General features: G+C 60.8%; 1 protein-coding gene across 2 annotated transcripts; it reads left to right on the forward strand.

Annotated features, from left to right (window-relative positions):
* Positions 1 to 2,453: 2,453 nt before the first annotated feature.
* On the forward strand, positions 2,454 to 16,968 carry HM13 (histocompatibility minor 13). Of its 2 annotated transcripts, XM_049817466.1 has the most exons (13): positions 2,454 to 2,698; positions 4,196 to 4,294; positions 6,182 to 6,264; positions 7,234 to 7,322; positions 8,129 to 8,214; positions 8,361 to 8,486; positions 10,447 to 10,504; positions 11,081 to 11,164; positions 11,482 to 11,518; positions 12,603 to 12,705; positions 13,282 to 13,367; positions 15,622 to 15,813; positions 16,511 to 16,607. In XM_049817466.1, the coding sequence occupies exons 1-12, from the start codon at positions 2,501 to 2,503 to the stop codon at positions 15,770 to 15,772; spliced, it is 1,200 nt and encodes a 399-aa protein (XP_049673423.1). In that variant the 5' UTR covers positions 2,454 to 2,500; the 3' UTR covers positions 15,773 to 15,813; positions 16,511 to 16,607. The 2 variants fall into 2 exon arrangements, with proteins under 2 accessions (XP_049673423.1, XP_049673424.1); XM_049817467.1 differs by lacking the exon at positions 15,622 to 15,813 and having other exon boundaries at positions 16,511 to 16,968.
* The last annotated feature ends 3,438 nt before the right edge of the window (positions 16,969 to 20,406 follow it).

A 20,406-nucleotide genomic window follows, 5' to 3' on the forward strand; every position in this document is an offset into this window, starting at 1 on the left:
CCACCGGTCCCACCTGCTCCCGGTGCTATTTGCCCCCACGCTGTTCCTGCCAGTGCCATCAGCACCAGTGCTATCGGTCCCGGTGTGCGCCGCTCTCCTCACCGCCTCCCTGGGACAAAGGACCCCGCTGGCTCCTGGCCGGCACGTGGCTGTGCTGGGATGCCAGCCCCGCGGGCTGCCCTGGCCCTCCCCGTGCATGGGCCCCGCTCGAATGGGCTGCGGAGACACGACTATTTTTTGCTCGATTTCCTCAGTCCGTGGCACAAGGACATCCCAGCTGCCGTCGGCAAAACCCGCTCCCACCGGGCAGACAGCGCTGCACAGAGCCCGTGCGCGTTGGCCACAGGCAGGACGAGCCCTCGGTCCCAGCAGGATCGTGATGGCTGGGGGCTGGTTTGGGTTCTGGTTGAACAACCCACTGAAAAACTCATTCCCCTGCCAGCCATCACTTCCCCCCGGCCCCGGATCAGGGTGATGCTCCCACCCCGGTTAACCCAAGTTTGGTGCAAAAATTGCTGAATCGGACACCTGGACTCCCTGCCCTGCCCGTGGCAGCACCCAGGGCCCCTCTGCTCCCACCTGCCCACCAAGGGAGCATTGCGGGGGGGGGATACAGGTTCCTGCTCCCTGGGGGCATGGTGGAAAGCAAGCGGAGCTGCTGGTCTTGCTCCTCGGGCAGAAACCAAAATCAAAGGAGAAACTTTGGGAGGGATTCCTGGAGAGGGACTTTGCAGCCCCCACCCAGGACGGCTTTCTTTGGAGGGGGTGTCACATCTCAGAGCCCAAAACGGGGCTGGAGTGCTGCAGGGCTGCGACGCTGGGGGCTGAGCAGCGGGAGCAAGGCAGGGAGGGGAAGTATCACCCTTTGTCCACGGTTCCCAAGCCAAGCTGGGGTTTAGGGGATGGGTGGGCACCCGAAGGGGTCCATAAGGGGCTGGGTGAGGGGGTCGATAAGGGGGTCAGTAGCTGCGCCGTGCTGTGCCAGACTATGGCAGGCAGCAGGGTGGGAAGCAGCGGGGAGTGCATGGGCACGCTGCCTGCGTGGCTGCCTGCTGCTGCCCTTGGTGCCCGTCCTTCTCCTTTGTGGGAGAACTAGTGGCAGGGAGAGGACAGCGTCCCGGGCAGGAGGCCAGCCCCGCAGAGAGGGGCTCCCGAGAGGCCTTTTCCATCTGCCCTCCGCCTGAAACGCAAAACTATGAATCACACCCGGACCTGAAATAGATTCCTTTTTTTTTTAAAAAAAAAGAGGAAAACATTTTTTTTTTTAAATTAAAAACTTGCTTTTTAATCCCTGCTGCGGTCCGTTCTCTTGCCCGTGCCTCAGATCTAAACTGGGGGCAGCACCATTCAACTTTGCCCAATCTTTATCTTCGCTGGTGTCTTTGCTTCCCAGCAGACTCCTGCCCCGGCAAGGGAAAGGGGGACACACAGGAGGAGGAGAAGGCTCGGTGGCACAGCCAGGCTGCCAGCGGCTCGGGAGGGGGGGGAATATTTGTGAGGAAAACACATGTTTCAGCCAATTTTCCAGCAGAGTCCTGGCCCCAGTCCAGTGGCAGGGAGAATTTGCTGCCATTTATGAGGCATTTTTGCAGAAGGGCTGTTCGACGAGTGCGGCCACGGGGCCTGGCGGTGCAGGGGGGGGGTCCTCGGGAAACGGCGAAGAGCAGGAAAACCCAGGGCTGGATGGAGGAGCAGCTCGGGAGCTCCCAACCCAACTCGCTCGGGCTGATGGTGGCCAAAGCCGCCACCTTCCCGCTTGTGGCCTTGGTGGCCGGGGGCTACGGGGAGCTGTGGGCCTCCCACCCCCCACCCGCAGGGACCCCCCAGGAGATCTCACCCACTCCTCACACCGCAGGGAGGGACAAGCCTGCGTTCCCAACCCAGCAGCCACGATATCAGCACAAGAGTTTTGGGAGATGGGATAAACAACCATCTTTGGGAGATGGGATAAACAACCATCGACTGGGATAACCCCGGGCTGAGCACAAGCAGGGTGGGGGGAACCACCGGCACCACTCCGTCCCACCACCCTCCGGCTGCCCTCACGGCTCCCGGTCCACCGAGGCACGGGAGGGCTGGGGGCGGGGGGGTGGGACGGCCTGACCGCACCGGGGCCTTCCACCACCGCCGGGCTCTTGCGGTGGGACGCGGGGGACAGACCAGCCTGGAGACCGGCCCCCTGCGGGGTAACGGGTCCCCGGGCCGAGCCCACGGCCGGTTCTGGGGGATGCAGACCCCGGGTCGGGGGGACGGGACACACACGGACACACACACACGGGAGGAGCGGCGGGGCCCGGTCGGGATCGGGCCCAGCCGGGATCGGGCCCGGCGGCGCTCAGGCCCCGCCCTCCCCGGCTGTCGGTCTCCTAGCAACAGCGAGCCGTGTTGCCGGGGGTGGGCGTGGCTTTAACGCCGGCGGCGTCGGTCCACGCTTTTGACGCGACTTCCGGTCGGTAAAGAGGACGTGTCCCTGGCGCGCGCGGGCCGGAAGCGGACCGCCATGGAGGAGGCCGCGGCGCACAACGGCAGCGCCGCCGGGACCGGGGCCGGGACGGGGGTCGGGTCCGGGTCCCCCGCGGCCGCCCGGCCGCCCGCTACCCCCGAGGGTATGGCGTTGGCTTACGGCAGCCTCGTCCTCATGGCGCTGCTGCCCATCTTCTTCGGGGCGCTGCGCTCCGTCAGCTGCGCCAAGAGCAAGGTACCCCCGCGGCTCCGGGGTAGGCCGGACATCCCCCCCGCAACCCCCCCCCGAACCCGGCGGCGCCGGGGCGTCCGGGTCTCCCCTCTCCCAAGCCGTGCACGGCAGCGGGGGTTGTCCCCCGCCTCTCCCGGGAGACCCTCCGGGGCCTCTAGGCCTCGGCTGCCCCTTCCCCCCCCAACCCCGCTGTGCCCCATCCCGCAGCTGCGTGGACACCACCCCCCACCCCCCCCTCCCCCCAACACTGTCCCTGGAAAGGCAGAGAGACCCTCGTCCCGGTGGAGGCAGGGGAGATCGGCTGCTCCCGGGGTCTTCTCCAGCCCCCTTCCTCATTGTCCCGATCAGTTCAAGTGCTGCAAAACTCCTGACCGCCCCTCGAACCCCTGCAAGAGATGCCGTGTTTGGGGGAGGGGGGCTCATATGTGGCTTTGCTCACCCACCCCGCAACAGGCTGGTCCCTGGGGTGCTGTGGAGCCCTCCTGCCCACACAACCTGTGCTGTCCCTGCAGCCTGTCGTGCTGCTCTCTGCATCTTGTGCCTGGCCTCCGGTAGCAGCTGGGACTTAAATCCCAACCCTTCGGCTCCCGAAGCTCAAGAGAAGAGACTGTTTTACACCGTTTTTAAAGCCTGTTGTCTGCCCTTAAGTCTTACATCAGGGGTTTCAGCTGGTGTTAGTGGGCTTGCTGGCAGCCCAGGCAGCTGAGGTCTGTGAGCAGGGCCTGAGTGTGGTTCTGGGGAGGAGTTTCTCTTCACTCATGCCGCAGGGAGCCAGTGGCTCTTCTGTGCTGCCGAGCACTGTGTGGCAGCTGCTGTGACCGGGATAAACTGTTGTTCCTTTGCAGGGTTGCTTTGCATAAGGGCTTCCGCTCTGCTGCTGGCCGCAGGTGTTTGCCTCTGAGAGATTAGATCTCTGAGCAGCAGCCAGCTGGGCAGGGGGGCAGGCAGGGGACAGGCAGCCCTCAGCCTCTCTTCTGAAAGCTGAAGGGTCTCTCGTGGGAAATGGCTTGAAAGGGGGCTGGTTCAGCTGGTGCAAAGATGTCTCAGAAGGCAAAAGGAGTTTATAAATCTGGGGTTTCTGAGCACAACGAGCGTCCCAAGAGCAAGGTGAGGGATAAAAGGGTGATTGGAGAGGAGTGTCATTCAGAGGGTGATCGACATATGGTGCACACAGATGGGGAGGCTGGCGGGGAAGGGATGGCCATGAGCGGCGAGGGAGCCCAGCTCCCCACTGGGCAGGGGGAGAAAGGAGCAACGCCAGTGCAGGGGTTTTTTTCCTTTCTCCAAGAGGAAAAAAAGCAGTAAATTATGGCAGCCCTTGGAAGGACGAGTGCGAGGTTTGCTTTTCCTGTCTCAGGCTCTACTTGTGACACAGCCAGGGGTGCCCTGCCCCTCTCGAAGCTGCCGTGGAGTCCCGCTTGTTGCGTCTGTTCACCTCCTGCTCAGGTATGAAGCCAGAGCAGGGGCTGATCCATTCCTGTCCTCTCTTTCCCTCCCCAGAACTCCTCGGAGATGCCAGAGACCATTACCAGCCGAGACGCTGCTCGTTTTCCCATTGTTGCCAGTTGCACCCTTCTGGGGCTCTACCTCTTCTTTAAAGTAAGTGAGCAGTGTCAGTGGGTGCTGGAGCCAGTGCCTGCCATCCTCCCCGCCTGGTCAGGAGCTCCCAAAATGGGGCTGAGTCGAGTTTTGGCCCTTAGTGTTGGGACAGAAAGTGTGTAAGGCTGCATTGCTCAAGCTCTTCGGTGTCACCACGCAGGAGGACGTCAGTTCTCGCCTGAACTGTCACAGCTTGGGGGAAATCAGAGCGTGTTTGTGCACAAGTTGGTTCTGGACAGCTGCCAAGGGACGAGTTCACCCCTGAGCTCTGCCTGCCTCCATGGGGTGACCTGACGGTGCATGGACTGAAACCAGAGGGTGCCAGGGACTGCTGAGTTGCAAATGCTGCTGTCTCTGTGTTGTGCCCTGTGCTGCGCTTCTGAAGCCGTCTTGGCTGCAGGCCTGGGGGATTGCTAGCTCATGGGTGAGCCCCTGTGTGTTCAGGTGAAGTCTTTTAGATGTGCGGAGCCAACAAGTAGAGTTAGATGACCATTCCTGAGTCACAGATAGGAGATCCCAGCAGCAGGTGCTTTCAGCTGTGTGGAGAAGGTATCTTGGCTTAAAGCACCTTTGGCTGCCCACGCACGTCTGGTGTGCGGCTGAGCTCCTGGAGGGGCCTGATGAGCTGTGGGGTTGCCAGCTCAGAGCGGTCCCCTCGACATGGTGGCTTCCAGTCCTGCTGTCCTGGGCCGCCTGCGAGATGGCAGGGTGCTCCTGGCTGGCCAGGTGAGGTTTAAGGTGCAAAGTTGGGAATATTGCAGTTTACAGGCCCTTCTCTGCCCATCACAGTTACCGCGCAGCAGCCGACTGACACTGTGGGCTCCTACCCTCGGTCGAGCGGCTGTGTGGGCTGACAGCTGTGCTGTGCAGCTCCTTACGCCAGCGTGGGCCTGGGCACTGGCTCATGCTGCGGCTGCCTCAGCCTGCCCAGCCGCAGAGGTCAGCTCTGCAGCAGCAGACAGGATCAGGCCCCCATAGCAATATGCCCTGCTTTCCCAGCAATGAAGTTTAGCCTGTGTGCTCACTGCGGCTGCAGCTCCTCTTTTAGGTCACCAGTAGTAAAGCTGAGCTTCTGCTGAGCCTCTCCTAATGGTGAGGTATGGAGCAGCCACCAGACCTTGCTGCTGGGCCCCTCTGGCCACTGAAAGGACCCCCAGCAGCCCACCCCTTCTCTGTGGCCCATGTCTCAGGGTACTCTTCCATCTCCTCGGGTGCCTTTTCTGCCTCTTGCTCCTGGCTGGGATGGAGGCACCAGGAAAAGAAAGTACTGAATGTGCAGCGTGGCCCCGCTGAAGTCGCTGCATGATTGGTGGCTCTTCCTTTTAATATCTGCAATCTGCCATGAGCTCTTGTATTCCAGCATCTCCCTTCCAGGAGAGCATGGAGGACCATGGGGTCCGCCTGCGCTGGGCTGTAGGGGTGTGATTTGGCAGTAAGGCAGCGTGTGCATTGGAGGACAGGATTTCTAATAATACCTGGTTTAATTAGGGCAGGATGTGCTTGGCCCGCTGCAGTAGTGAGGTGGGGGTGCTGCTGCTCCCCCCTGCTGGGGCAGCCCTCAGGAGTGGCACGGTGCCTCACTCCCTGCTCTGGCTCACACTGCAAGGGACACGCGAGGGAAGCTCTGTCCTCCTTTCTGAAGCGCAGGAGTTATTTTTTGACCTGAGCAGCTCATAGATATGCAACAGCTCGCAGGCCCATTGTGCTTGTTCTGCAAGCACACGGCTATTTCCAACATATATCCCATCAGCAGTGCAAGAATTTGGGTTATTCCAGCTTTTCTTATCTCCCTGGTGCACTGACACAGCAGCTGCTAATGGAAACATGAAGTGCTGTAGATGGGGAGGATGCTGCAGTAACTAACCCCTTTCTGGATTTGTCTTGCAGATATTCTCTCAAGAGTACATCAATCTTCTGCTTTCCATGTATTTCTTCGTGCTGGGGATCCTCGCCCTGTCCCACACTATCAGGTACAGCGGAGGGAAGGTTGCGACTGGGGCAGGGGTGTCCAAGGCTGCCTGCTCTGCGAGGCAGCAGGGCGTTGAGTTTATTGGGAGCTTTCTAGAGCACCGTTGCCTTACAGCAGAGCCAGGTCCCAGCTCTTGGGGTGCTGTCCCTTGGCAGTGTGAAGGGCCCAGAGCATGCTGTGAATCCTTCCTTGTGGGGGAACCAAAGTCTCGGGGGTCCTGGCAATCCGGTACCCTGTACAGCATCACTGGGAGAGCTCGTGGAAGTGTGGGTGGCCGCCATCATGGGACAAGTCCAGCTCACCCTGAGGAGCTATTATGGCTTGGCACAGTCCTTGCTGCCCTGTGGAGGGGAGAGCTCCTTGGCACCCATGTTCCCCTTATTGGGACGGCTGAAACAAGCAGCTGGAGCTCATGATAACGTCCCCGGCCTCTCTCACTGATGCTTGGTACGAGGTGTTGAAAGCTCAGGCTGTTTCAGTAACTGAAAAAGTAAAACTGGTTTCCTGTTTCCTGAGCTCTAGGGTGTTGGGGACCAGATGCTTTCCCTAGACCGGTGCTGGGTAAGGGCTTTGTCTCCATTCCTGGCTCTGCAGGAGAGCTGTTCAGTGGTGCCCCAGCCAGTTCTGGGTGCCTAGGGGGCTGCTGGGGGGCACAGGGCGCATGCTGGTGTCTGGAGCGGGTTCTTCCTTCTTGTGGGTGATGCTCTGTGCCTGTTGCCCTAGAGCATTTTGGGGGACTGTCACATATGGGCACATCAGACCTTTGGGGAGGACAAGGTCTCATATCTGCAGCTTGGTGACTGAAGCTGGGGCTCCTGCAAGTCTCTGATGTGGTGAAACCTGGCGTTTCCCTGTCTCAGGAGGGGATGTGGGCCAGCATCCATTCTGTGATGCCATCATGCAGAGGTGCTGGGCAGTGCATCCTGCGGGGTTTATGTTGAGCTGCCCTTGTCTACACCTCTCGTTTCAGCCCCATGATGAACAGATTCTTCCCTGCAAATTTCCCCAACAAACAGTACCAGCTCCTTTTCACCCAAGGTTCCGGGGAAAGCAAGGAGGGTATGTTGGCTCGCCAATCTCTCTGGGGGCCTGCATGTTTTCTGCCTTTACTGTTGTGGGTTTTGCTCACTTGGTGTTTTGACTTTCAGCCCGTTGAAATAACCTTCTTAAAGACTTGCCTTTTGCTCCCCTTTGTGCTTCTGTAGCCAGTGAGCCCTGCGTGTCTCTGCAGAGCTGGGGCTGCTGTGTGCATCTTCTTGCACCGGCTGGCACTCTCCCTCTCTGCTGCCTTTGGCTGGCAGGGAAACCCCAGAAACAGATCCCAGAGTACTATAGGAATGGAGCTATGGCTGCTATTAAATGCACTGTCTGTGTTTAAGCTCCTCGGGTAGCATAGTACTGACTTTTTGTGTGCTGCCTTAACTGATCCGATTCAAATCTTTGCACTGGTAGAAGATGCTTTGATAAGCATCCTGCCCAGTAGCTTTACTGGTAAAGGAATACTACTTCTAGTGATAACACCAGGAGTTAACTGGTGCAAGAAGAGGGAGAAGGTTTGCCTCTCCCTGCCTTAGACAGTGCCTGAATCCAATTTCCTTATTGACAGAAGGATCGCAGATGCTGTCCATGTGGCAGAGTCTGGCTGAAGGAGGAGGTCTGGGCTTGCCAGGGCCGGCTGCTCGCTCGCATGCAGTTTGCACGTGTTTACCATGGCCCCAGCCATTTCTGTGGGTACAGTCCCCTTGTTTGGGACATAGGCGCTGTGGTCTGTGTTGCTCCCCAGCTGTGAAGTCACTCACACTTCCCTACGCGGAAGGGGAGCTGCTCAGGCTGCCCAAAATCTGACTTCTCTTTTTTTATTGCAGAAATAGTGAATTACGAGTTTGACACCAAGGATCTTGTGTGCCTGGCCCTGAGCAGTGTTGTGGGGGTCTGGTACCTGCTGAGAAAGGTAAGCACACCACAGCCCTGTTGCAGGAAGGCCGGGGACCAGGCTGGATCAGACCCAGGCCCCTTTCCACGAAAGGCCTCTGCAGCCTGAGGCCGTGGCTTGGCATATGCAGTGGGACCCAAATCTCCTTTTCCTGTTGTTCTCAGCACTGGATTGCCAACAATCTCTTTGGGCTGGCTTTCTCTCTCAACGGGGTGGAGCTGCTGCACTTGAACAACGTCAGCACTGGCTGCATCTTGCTTGGGGGCCTCTTCATCTACGACGTCTTCTGGGTAAACGGGAGCATTCCCCGGGGCGGACGCGAGTTGCAGCCGTTGGCGGAAGGCATGTGCGTGGCGTTATGCCTCTTCAGAGGCTGCACGCTGGCTGGACACACGTTTGCAGTCAGGATTTCCACTTTCTCAGCCCAAAGGGGTGTGGTGGGGATGATGACGGAATCAAACAGCAGCAGAACATGGCTCAGCAAATGCATTTTCTTTTAATCTCTGCCTTAGAGAGCCCAGGCTGGCAGTGGTCTTGTCAGGGCTGTTGTGGGGTACCCAGGTGTGTGGCATATCCAGTTATGGTGACCTGTATTTCCCACTAAGGTCTTCCCAATGCCTGACAGAGCTGCTGTGTGGGCTGGAGGACGAGGCTGCTCTGGCGTATGCTGATCCAGCTTGTATGAGCTGTGCCTCAACTTTGTCATCTGCCAGCTTTGTTAGCGTCCTGTTCTCTTGCACAGAGGACCAAACACTGGAATGCCTCCAGTCTCTTTCCCTCAGCCAATGCAGTGCCCCAACATCTTAATTTTGAGGTTTTCCTTATCTCTTTGCCGTGGGCCTGGATGCATGTTTCTCCTTGTAATGTCTGTATTCCCCAGTCCTTCCTGCAGCCTCTACCTTCTGAATTACTGTGTTTCCAAATGTCTGACAGCCTTGTATACCTTGAGGTCTGTCCAGCAGCTTTGCAGCAGCCTCAGTAATCCTTTCCTATTTAAGCCTGGCTACTGTATGTTATTTTGTACTTGGCCGGTGGTACCCCTGTTTCACAGGCTTGTTAACAGTCTCAGCTCTGTGCTTCATTAGCCTGTGTGCCACTTCCTCTGCTGCTTTCAGCTGGAGAAGATTCAGCCTTCTGGCTTAGCCCATCCAGTGCCTCATGCTCTGCTCAGGGTGTGAGTAACTTCCCAGTGCTTCAGAGACAGCAAGAGTGCAACCCTCACTGCTCTCTGCTTGCCGGCTGTCTCCTGCCTCGGCTTCCCTGGCAGGTCAATGTATTGCTGGAGCCTCACAGAAGGGCCATCTTGAAGTGGAGACCCTCTTGCTGTGCCCCTCTGCAGGGACCAGTCACTTGGATCTTAGCATGGATTAATCAGTGAGATCCAAGGAGTGTTTCAAGGAGGAAGGAGAACTGCTCAGTGGATCAATGATATTGCCCCCTGCAGAGTCTTGGGGTGAATTTGCATGTGATGCTTTTCCCTGGTCCCAGTGTGGAGTCCTGTCACTCCATGGCGATGCCCAGAGCTTGCTGCACCTTATGGGAGTTAATCTGATGCCCAATGCTTGCGTTAACATTTGTCTTTAATTCCTAGCTCTAGGATCTTGCTCACCTGGTGCTGACCAGCACTTGGTTTATGTGCCTGCTGCTGGTATAGCCAAGACTGGAGGCTTGGAGATGAAAAGGAACAGAAATAAGGGTGGTTGACCTATGTGTTTACAGTCCATCCCCCAAACGATGCCAGTATTTAAAGCTGATAGTGCAGTACAAATAAATGACCTCAGAGCAAAATGCAGCTGATCCGAGAATTGCTCAAGTCCCTGTTGGAAGCTCACAGGCAGCAGCCTGGCACTGGCTGGGACTCTCCACTGGGAACTCCTGCCCTCAGATTACATCCTGCGCAGTGGTCAGGCTTTCTGCTGAGTTAACTAATTAGAGCTGAACCAACCTGCAGGGGTAGGTGCTGGGGAAGGCTGGGTGGTGGGCAGCACTGCAGCCCTGCAATGTGAGCAGTCTCTCCGGTGCCGCTTTGAAAGCAGGACGGCCGTGATGTGCTCCCTGCCTTGAGCATTGTCCTGTGCTTTCTCCCCTGGGTGGTGGGCTCACTTGCAGGACTGCTCTGCCCACAGTTTGGCTCTTTGGCTGTTTTCTGTCACTGAGGCTGCTCCGGGCCCCGAGGTAATGTTGTAGTTGAGCATGTGTGTGTGTCCCTGTGCAGCTGTGGTCATCCCAGACTCCTCTGCTTGCCCCTAGGTGTTTGGCACCAATGTGATGGTGACAGTTGCCAAATCATTTGAGGCCCCGATAAAACGTGAGTAGATCTTCCCCACGTGCTGGAGGAGGGGCTGTCCGTTGTGCTGCGGTTGCTGCCCCGTACATCCTGCACCTTCTGGAGATGGCTCAGAAGGTGGGATGTGTGCAGGAAGGTTTCCTGCTAGTGACCCCTTAGACTGCTGCATGATGTCACTGACCTGCAGGGAGTGGGCCGGGTCTCTGGAGAGGGATGATTTGCAGACCCCTGGGTTAGTCTGCACCCCCAGAGTGGGCAATTTCACCTGCTCATTAACCCCCCACCTGCCAGCAAATCAAAACATCCAAAAAAACAGCAGGAGGGGTGAATTTCTGCTGTTGTGGTGCATGCAGTCATTTGGGTCCTGGGAGCTGGGGCTGAAACCTGCACATGGAGCTGGCCCCAAACCCCTCGGTTTCCCTTTCCAGAGTTGTCCCAGGAAGGAGAACAAGGGGAGCTGCGCTGCAGGAGAGGAGGGGGTCAAGGGCAGGGACAGGGGTCTTGCCCTGCTCCGGTCCCTTTTTGCCACATAGTGGTGCTGAGATCTACTCAGCAGAGACACTCTTCCCTCACTGTTCCTCCCTCTGCTCCTTGTAGTGGTTTTCCCTCAGGATCTGCTGGAGAAAGGGCTGGAGGCTGACAACTTTGCCATGCTGGGTCTGGGAGACATTGTCATTCCAGGTGAGGACAGAAGAGGAGGGACATGACCAGGATTGCCTGTCTGAACAGGCTGCGGAGAGCTGAGCGGGTTGCCTCACTCTGCCTTTGGCCATGCCAGAGCGCTGTGGGCCGCCTGCTGGGGCTGGAGGCTGCGTGGTCTGGGGTCTGTGTGGACTGGGGGGGGTCTCCTACCAGGTCCTGGTGCTGTCCCTGTGCCTTGTGCCGCGAGAGGGCACTGTCAGCCCAGGCACGGCACCCGGAGCTGCTGCGGGTCCTGCCCTGCCTCGCTCAGCCTTCCCTACAACCTCCATCCCCTCACTGTCCCCTTCTCCCTGCAGGGATCTTCATTGCCTTGCTGCTGCGGTTTGACATCAGGTGAGTGGGCGGCAAGGAAGGGTCTCTGGCAGGTTGGATCTTGCAGCATATTTGAGCTGCTTTTGTAGAGGGGAAGGGGAAGCCAGGAGCACAGTCGTGTGCTCCCCTCCGGGGCTTGGCGTGGGGACCCGGGATTGCGGCTGGGACGGGGGGTGCAAGGGCAATCTCTTGGAAGAGTAGACCTGAGAAGGGCTGGCTTTGTGGGTGAGTCCTGAGCACTAGGGTCAAGTTGTTTGAGCTCATGGGCGTTGCTGTATGGATGGCAGAGCAGGCAGCACATAAGAGCCCCACAGAGCCTCACTGGCTCGCTGGCACTGGAGAGGGCAGTGCTGCTCTGCTACGAAAGTGAGGGGAAACAACAATGGTGTGGGAAAGAGCATGAGGTGCTGGCACCTGAGAAGTGTTTGCGTGGAAGCAAATTGGTGCCTGGCAGTGCTGGCTGCTTCTGGGTTGCCACTGATGTTGGGAGAAGCAGCTCCTTCCTATGCAGGGAAGCTGCACCTACTGCCGGGGTGTAGCTTTCAGCAGTTGCCCCACACCAGAAGTCTCCGTCTGGGGAGCTGCCAGGAGTGGGCTGCTTCATATGACTGCAGTGGTGTGGCCCTGCTCCCGCTGCTGTTGCACAGACCCTCCAGTCTGTGCCAGCTCTTCCAGGTGTTTCCACCCACATCCTGCCTGCACCTGCTGGGAATCCCAGTTCCTGCAGCCTGCCTTGCCATAAAACAGCACGTGCTGAGAGCAGGGTGCCAGGGACCGGCTGTGCCTCCCTGGAGAAGGTGGGACCCTCTCCTTGGGTCCCAGCACTGGTTCCTTCCCCCCAGTAGCCATCCAGCAAGCAGGATCGTGCACCTCCTTCCCTTCCCCAGCCCCTCACCTGGGCATCACCCCATCCAGTCCCACACTGCTTCCATGGGACCTGGGGCTCTGCTGGTGACAGTCTCTGCGCTGGCTCGAAAGCACGGGCAGAGCACGGCTCCCCGTGCCACAGCGTGGTGGGAGATGGCTTAGAGCGCTGGGCCAGCTCCATTTCGGCCACTGGCATCCCAGACCTGAGGTCACTGGGCTCTGCTCCCTTTCTCTACAGCTTGAAGAAGAACACGCACACGTATTTCTACACCAGCTTTGTGGCCTACATCTTTGGGCTGGGCCTGACCATATTCATCATGCACATCTTCAAGCACGCCCAGGTGAGCTCTGCTGTGCTGCCTCCCGCAGATGCACGTCCCAAGCAGGACATGCCAGTTTGGCCACGAGGTTCCTGCATCATGCCAGGAAAAAGTAGATGCATTCCTTCTCTTGGCTTTGCTTTTCCAATGCCTGCCTGTACCTTGCCCTGCCCAAAGCTTGTGTGCCTGGCTAGAGCAGAGTCCTGCTTGGGGCAAGGCTGGTTCAGGCAGCTGCGTTTCCAACAACGTCACCTCAGCTGGCCTGCCCAGTGTTTTTGTGGCTCTCTGCAACCAAGCTGCCTGTGAAGACCCACCCTCTGTGCTGTGGAGGGGCCCTGGGAGCCCATACAGTGTGAGTGCTCTCACTGGTCTGCACAGGGGCCTTTGGTGTGTTTGTGGCCCACTGGGACCTCACAGTGAGGGTTTTGTGCTGCTGCAGCTGAAACATGGCTCTTGAAGCCGCTTTCTGGGGTATTAACCCTCTGTGCAGTGCTGTGACAGATGCCATAGATGCGGAGGGAACAGGGCCAGGTCACCTCGTGCTCCTCCCGAGGGGTGATTTGTGGTTTGGTTTACCAGTTGTTTTTCTTCTAACAGCCTGCTCTTCTGTACCTGGTCCCTGCATGCATCGGATTCCCACTTCTTGTGGCCTTGGCAAAGGGAGAAGTAACTGAAATGTTCAGGTGAGCATCAGCTGGGGACGGAGCTGTTTTGCCCCCGGCAGTGGAGCGCATGAAGCGTGCAGATGTTCCCACGCCTGGGCACAGCTGGGGGGACGGGTTCATCTGGGCATGCTCTGGGTGTGCGTGTGCATGTGCGCGGGTGGAGGGAGTGGATCTGTGTTTGTACACGCCGGCCCTGGCTCCAGCCACCCCCTCGTAGCTGGGTGGGAGCTTTGGTGCAGTACCAACAGGCAGGCAGCATCTGGTATTGCTTTACGCCCTGGTGACAAACTCTTCCCGTGCGCTGGCAGGTAGGGGAGGGTGGGACTGCACACCTGGTGCTGAGATACTTGGTCATTGTGTCCCAGGGCCCGTGGGTGGGGGAGAACGGAGCTGAATCCAGCTCTGAGAGGAGCCAGGGCTGGTTTGAGCACATCCCAGCCTCCCTGCTCGAATAAAGTATCCTGGTTTGTAGCAGTCTCCCTGCCCCCAGGTGCAAAGAAAGGGGGCTTTGCTATGCTGTTGTGCTCCAGCCCTTCTCTCAGCCTGCCATGCTCCAGGCATTTGCCTGTTTGCTGTCAGGGGCAGCTTTGGTCTCCTGCCTGGACTATCCCTCTGAGCCATACAGAGCATGGCCTGGTTTGCCTGGGAGCTGTTTCTCCACTGTGCTTGGCCGGTTGTGCTCAAGGCGCTTGGTGGTGACCCGGTGCGGTTGCTTGTTTGAGGATGGCTGAAGCAGAGGAGGGAAGGGAACATCCGTCCCAAAGCAGGATGGTGCACCCCCCAGCCTCCCTGCTACAGGGGTGCCCCTGCCCGTGAGGGCCTGCCCGAGCCCCCAGCTTACTCGGAGGGAAACCAGCACCTGACTGGGGTGCAGCGGGGAGCCGGTTGCCCTTCCTTCCTTCCCCTCCCCTGGGAGATGCAGGTATGCGTGTTCCCACCAGGCTGTCAGCTGGGCCAGCTCCCCAGCCCTGCCGCACCTGCCCCTCCTTTGATGTTTGCTTCTGACAATCGCTGCTGCAGGCGCTGAGTGTCCTGGGATCGTCCTTCCTGTGCACCTGGGATCCTGCAGCCGCTCTCCCCGGTGCCGTGACTCACCAGCTGACAGCAGCACCACCTCCCGCGCCAGGAAACTGGGGAAACTGGGGAGAGGCGAGCTGCGAGTCCGGCACGCCTGGTAGCAAGGCGTCTGGGGAGCCTGGCAGCCAGGCACCGGGGGCTAGTGCCACCACAGAGCATTAGCACAAGCTGCTCCAGCAGCAGAGTGCTGCCTGTTGTTGTTGGCTGAGTCCTGCCAGGGCAAGTGCAGGAGGCTGGGGGGGCTGCAACCTTGATGGGCTCTGGTGTCCAGCCACCCTTGAATTTGTGCCGGTTGCAGGCAGAGGAAGTGGGACGTGATGGGACTCGTGCCTGGAGGGCTGTGGCTCCCACCGCAGGAATCCTACCAAGGCATAGCTGCCCTGTGCGGCTTCGGTGCACCCTGATCCTCCCCGCACTAATGGCAGCCCGGAGCTGGCGGTTCTTCTGTGGTCTCTGCCTGCTGGCTGCCTGCACACAGCGAGCTGCCTGCATGTGGTGTCTCGCAGCAGCCATCAGCTGCCCTGGGAGAGGGCAGCGAGGGTCTGATGCAGCGGCGAATACAGGCAGTGCTGCAGGGAGGGTGGGAGCAAGCAGATATGAGCTGTGAGCCTGGAGAAGGGGTGCCTATGGAGCAGAGGTGGGTGATATTGGGATCGGTTTTGCAGCTCCCAGCCTTGACAAGCCTCTCTAGGCAGGCGGTAACCTTCGCTCTGCCTCTGTCAGCAGTGGAAAGCCTGTCCTGCCGCTCACCCCTGCTGCAGACGTGCTGTCCTTGAACAGCAGGAAAGGGTCTGCTGCGTCAGTCTGCTGCGTGCACAGCCCCTGGGCCGCTCTGCTGCTGCCTTCCCAGTCTTCAGTCTTGCTCTCCTGTGGGCTCCAGCTGCCTGGCTCTACCCAGGCTGGCGGTAGCTGCCTTCTCCCTGGGTCTCAGGCCTCGTTCTTCCATGCTGCAGCCCTGCCTGGGGTCTGCAGGCAAGGGGAGTGCAGGCATGAGCTTGCCAGCACGGCCCCAGAGCCACCCCAGCCTGAGCTAGTGGGTGCTGGCAGCCAGAGGGGACAGCAGGCTGCCTGCGCAGGGTGGTGAGTTTGCAGCACTCTCACTCCAAAACTCTTCTGCTTTTTTTTCTCTCTCCCCGCCTCTCCTCTCTGTCCTCGTCTTCCCCCTTTCCCCTCCTGCTTCCTCTCTCTCCTGCAGCTATGAATCCTCTGCTGAAATCTTGCCACACACACCAAGACTTACCCACTTCCCCACCGTGTCCGGCTCGCCGGCCAGCCTTGCTGATTCCATGCAGCAGAAACTGTCCTGTCCCCGCCGACGCCGGCAGCAAAGCCCTAGTGCCATGTAGCAATCGCACGCGGTGCCCTTTCTGTCTGTCGCTCTGGCCAGGTAGGGGCTGGTCCTGGCTCTCTCCAGGCAGAGGCAGTAGCTGTCGCCTCACTGCTGCGGGCCGGCTTCTCTCCCTGTCTGAGAGGAGACTGTGAAGGGAGAGAGGATTTGCCATCTCTGGCCTTGTTGTGCTTCGTGTTGGAAGGCAGCTTTCCTGGGTTTCATTTGCCAGGGCCCTGGGGCTGGTGCTGGGGGGTTTGCAGCCAGAGGAGCAAGAGCCTGGAGGTGGTGGTGGGGGGTGTGTCACTGCTGTTGGTATTGCTGTGGCTCCCCCCACTAACCAGCCTTGCTGGCACCAGTGCTCAGCCTGGCAGCGTGGGGGGGAAGTGTGGTGCTATCCAGGATATCTGACGATGATCTCGGGAGCGAGAACAGACCCCTGAGCGCAGAGCTGGCCCAATGGCTTGGCTGGGGGAAGCCCCAGCCCCTGGCTGGATCCACCCCATCCATCCCTGGAGGTCTCTGGGGGCTGTCACAGTGCTCGTCTCCCCACGTGGGCTCCCACCCCGTTGGGCTTTCTGCACTGGGGGGGCCAATGGCTAGAGCCCCCCCATTCTCGGCACGGCCTGGCCGCTGCAGCAGGGCAGACCCCAAGCCTGTGGCCCCAGGCTGGGCTGTCCCCACCTGGCACAGGTCTCTTGTCCCCAGAGAAGGTCTGGCCCCACTCACTCTTCCCTCCTGTCTTTCTCGTCCCCAGCTATGAGGAGAGCTCTACCCCCAAGGAGGTGCCGGGGGCCTCCAAAGAAGAGACGACAGAAGCCTCCAAGAAGGAGAAGTGACTTTGCCCACGGGCCATTGCCCGGCACCGCTGGGCTGGGGCCCTTCCAGACCCTCCGCAAGTGACAGACGACGAAACAATTGTGCAAGAGCATTGTGTTGTGTGTGTCGGAGCAGCCACCCGGGTGGGGTATCGATGTACGCTGCATAGCCACCCCTTGCCGGCCCCCCAGGGCCGCACCGCTGCCCCCCCCGCCTGTTTATCTCTTATGGGGGTACAAGGCGGGGGGGGGGGGGGGAACAAACCACAGGCCGGTTTTTAAATTTTGTATTGTGCATTTGCTTTCTCTCATATTAAACCATGTCGAAGGAAAGAGTGCTGGTCTGGCAGTGCCCCTGGGGCTGTGCCAGCAGCCCTCGCCTTGGCCGCTTGCTCCAGCTTGTAGCCCCTGCTCAGCCGCCTGGCCAGGATCAGTGTCCCAGCTCACCAGCAGCCTTGTTCTCCCTGTGGGGCCTGTGGCCGTTGTCTGGCTGTTTCCAAGTGACCGTCCCCTTCCCCCTCCCGCTTGTCCAGCGCTCGGCCTTCCCCCAGCCAGCCTCAGCCTGGCCCCCCTCCTTGCAACACCCAGATTTAGAGCTGTGGTCACTGACCCCCAGCCTGTGCTTGGGTGGGTTCGAGCTGGGGTCTGGCCCTGGAGCGGGTGGGTGGGTGAGCGGGAATTGGGGCACAGGAAGCCAGCAGGATGGGGACGTGCTCTGCCTTGGCTGCACGGGGGGGTTCAGGGAGCTGGGGCTGAGTCCCCGCAGCCTGGGGGAGTGGGCATGGGAGGGAAAGAGCCCAGTGACTCCAAACTGAGCCCCAGAGTGGGTTGAAGAGAGCGCAGGCTGTCCCCCCTCCTTGCAGGGAGCCAGGCACCCACCTGCACCCCCTGGGGCTGATGCAGGCAGGGAGGGCTCCAGCTGGGGCTGGCTGCTGCGTGTCCTGCAGCACCGGCTGTGTCCTCCCTGCCCGCCCTCGGGGTAGGCGTGCGGAGGATCCTGCATCCCTCCGGCCATGCCCACTGCCAGAATAAATAGAGAGTGTTTGCCGGCTTGGCAGCCCCTCCACAAAAGCCGTATTGAGCCATTATTCCCCGCGTCGCCTGCGAGCCCTAAAAGTGGCGCCTCGCGTTCTGCCATCTAATGACCCTTCGCAGTCTCCTACAGATGTTTTCTATGACTTACAGCTCCTTTTCCAACAGCCCTGTCCGCAAAAACAAGAGGGGCCACTTTAATTCCAATTAAATACCTCCAGCTAAGCAAACAGTGTGCAGCAGGGCTTGGGTATGGTGCGGCCGCCAGGCCCGGCCCATGGAGTCGCTGAGTCTAGACTCCAGATGTGATTTCACCAGCCTCCAGTGTCCCATGGAAAACGACGCTGGCTCTGCCGTGGGGCGCAGCACCCTGCCCCAAGCTGGGGCCCCGCTCACCACCACGGCGTGATGGTGCATGCTTTCCCAGTGCGGGCCTGGCACCGCATCCCGCGAGGCTCTGCATCCTCCCTGGCTTTGGGTGGTGGAAGCCTGATGCCATGCTGGCCTCCCACCCATTCCCTTGCAGCCTCCGGACCCTCTGAGCGTGCAGGAGCAGGCTGGGGGTTGCACACGGTAGCCCAGCGCCGGCATCATCCTGTTCCCCATCAGAGCTCGGGGCAGCTCGTGCCAGCTGTACGTGCGGTGGGAGCGCGGCAGTAAGCCAGGAGCTTTCCTGGGGCTGCAGGGAGCGGAAGGTCTGGGGAGGAGAGAGCAGGGTCACCCCTCGCCCTGCCTAGCCGATAAGCCAGGGCCGGGCTGGAAGGAAGGAAGCGTGCTGGGCCCTGCAAGGAGCCGCCAATGGAGCCGGCGCCTCGGTGGCCCTGGGTTTCGCTCGCCCACTGCACCTGGACCCTGTGGCATCTCCGTTCCCAGCACCGCCGTGGCCGCACGGCTCCGCTCTGTCTGGGCCGCCGCTGGGCCACCTTCCCCTCGCCGAGGGGGTCCCTCCGGCTTGGGGTGGGGGGAGCTGCGGAAACACGAATGCACCGGCTCCGGCAGGAAACCTCCATCCACGGAGCTGCATCCAGCCGGGGAAGGGACCGGAGACAGCCTGCCCCGTTGCCGGCAGCCATGGGGTTTGGGGTGATCCCCCCCTGCCCGTGGCCCCCTCAGGGCACTGATGTAGGTGCCCACTGGCAAGGGGAGTTCCTGGGCACCCTCCCCTCATGCCAAGCTCCTGCCAGGGATTGCAGCAAGGTGGGATGGGCTGAGCTGGGGGTGCACCCCTGGGTGCAAATGCCGGGCAGCAGGATGGTGGTTTCATGGGTGGGGAGTGCTGGTGCCTGGGGCAGGAGGGGTGACACCAGGGTCGTTTGTCCCCAGAGCCCTGCGGAGCCTCCCCATCGCGGATGGGAGAGCAGCCGGTGGGATGGGTGCCGGGTGCCACAGTTCCCGGTGCGGCACCTTGTGCCCCACCGTGCAGAGCCGGGCATGCCCGGCCGCAGTGGGGGTGCCGGCAGTGAGACCTGGGGTCCTGCTGGGTGGTGGGTGCTGGCGGTGGCGCCCAGCTGGCGGCTGCGAGCAGGGGAGAGGAAGCAGTGGAGAGCAACCCCAGCCCGGGCCGGCCGGTGAGGAGGGGCAGGAAGCTGGAATAAATCCCAGGAAGGGCTGCCTGGCTCCAGCTGGTCTGGCCTGCAGCGGATGGAGCCGGGAACGGGAAGGGAGAAGGCGGGAAGGGAACGCGCAAGGGCTTTCTCAGGCCTCGGCCACGCTCCAGCTGTGCCGGCGGCCCCCGGCTCACATCTGCAGCCGCAGCTCAGCACCGTCCCGCGGGCACGGGGAGCTGGAGGCTCTGCGCAGCCCCAGGGCAGAGGCGTGCGTGTCCCCAGGACCGATCATGGGGTGAGGGGACCTGGATGGAGCCCAAGCCCAGCCAGGGCAGGAGCAGCCCAGGTTTGGGGGTCCCGTTCACTGGGCGGGGGGGGGGGGGGCAGCCTGACCCGTGGTGTCCACGCTGCTTTCCCTCCTCCTGCTCGCAGCCCTGCGGAGCCCTGCGTGCCGAGCACGAGGCTGGGTGCTGCCGGGGCTGGGGTGCCGGCTGGCCCCCATCATCGCCGCGGCACAAGTAGCCCCCGGCGGCCCCTCGCCGGCCTGGCGTGGCCGTGCCCTGTGTGGTCCCGGCAGGGTGGGGGGCGGCCGGGGGCTTTGATGTGCTCGGCTGCCGGGCAACCCCTGCTCTGCGCAAAGCAGCCGCCCCCCCTCCAACCGGGCTGAGCCCAGCCAGCGCCATATGGCTGAGGCCGCTGTTACCGTGCTGAGTGCCCCGTTCCCAGAATTGACATGGAAATGAAGCTATCTGTCTTGCCGGACAACACCGGCCGCGCTGGCTGACACGCCGTGCCGGGACCCCGTGCCCAGCTGTGGCCAGGGCAGCGTCCTGGGGCCACGCTGGCAGTCCTGACCCCAGAACCCCATCTCCATCCCCACCACCCCGACACACAGAGGGCCGTGGCGAGGACATCCGACAGCCGGCGGCATCCCAAGGGCCGGGACCACCGGCAGCCAGGGCGACCGTGCCACCGTGTGTGCCGTGACACCCGCCACGGCAGAGAAGCCCGTCCCGGTCCCCACACCACCCGGCGTGGCCGGTGCTCAGGGCGGCAGGCAGGGCGCGGGGGCCGGCTCGTCCCGGCCATGGCGCATTGTTGGCGGCGCAGCTGGCGGCACCCGGCCGGCCGGCGGCACTGAAAGGCATTCCTGCGCACAATGTCCCCAGCCTCCCCGCCGCGGCCCGGCCACCGCCGCCAGATGGGGGCTAATTAGCAGCTTTGAGAGCCGCGGTGGGAACCGGGCAGCACCAGGC

This window comes from Accipiter gentilis, chromosome 14 (genome assembly GCF_929443795.1).
Source record: "Accipiter gentilis chromosome 14, bAccGen1.1, whole genome shotgun sequence".
NCBI lineage: Eukaryota > Metazoa > Chordata > Aves > Accipitriformes > Accipitridae > Astur > Astur gentilis.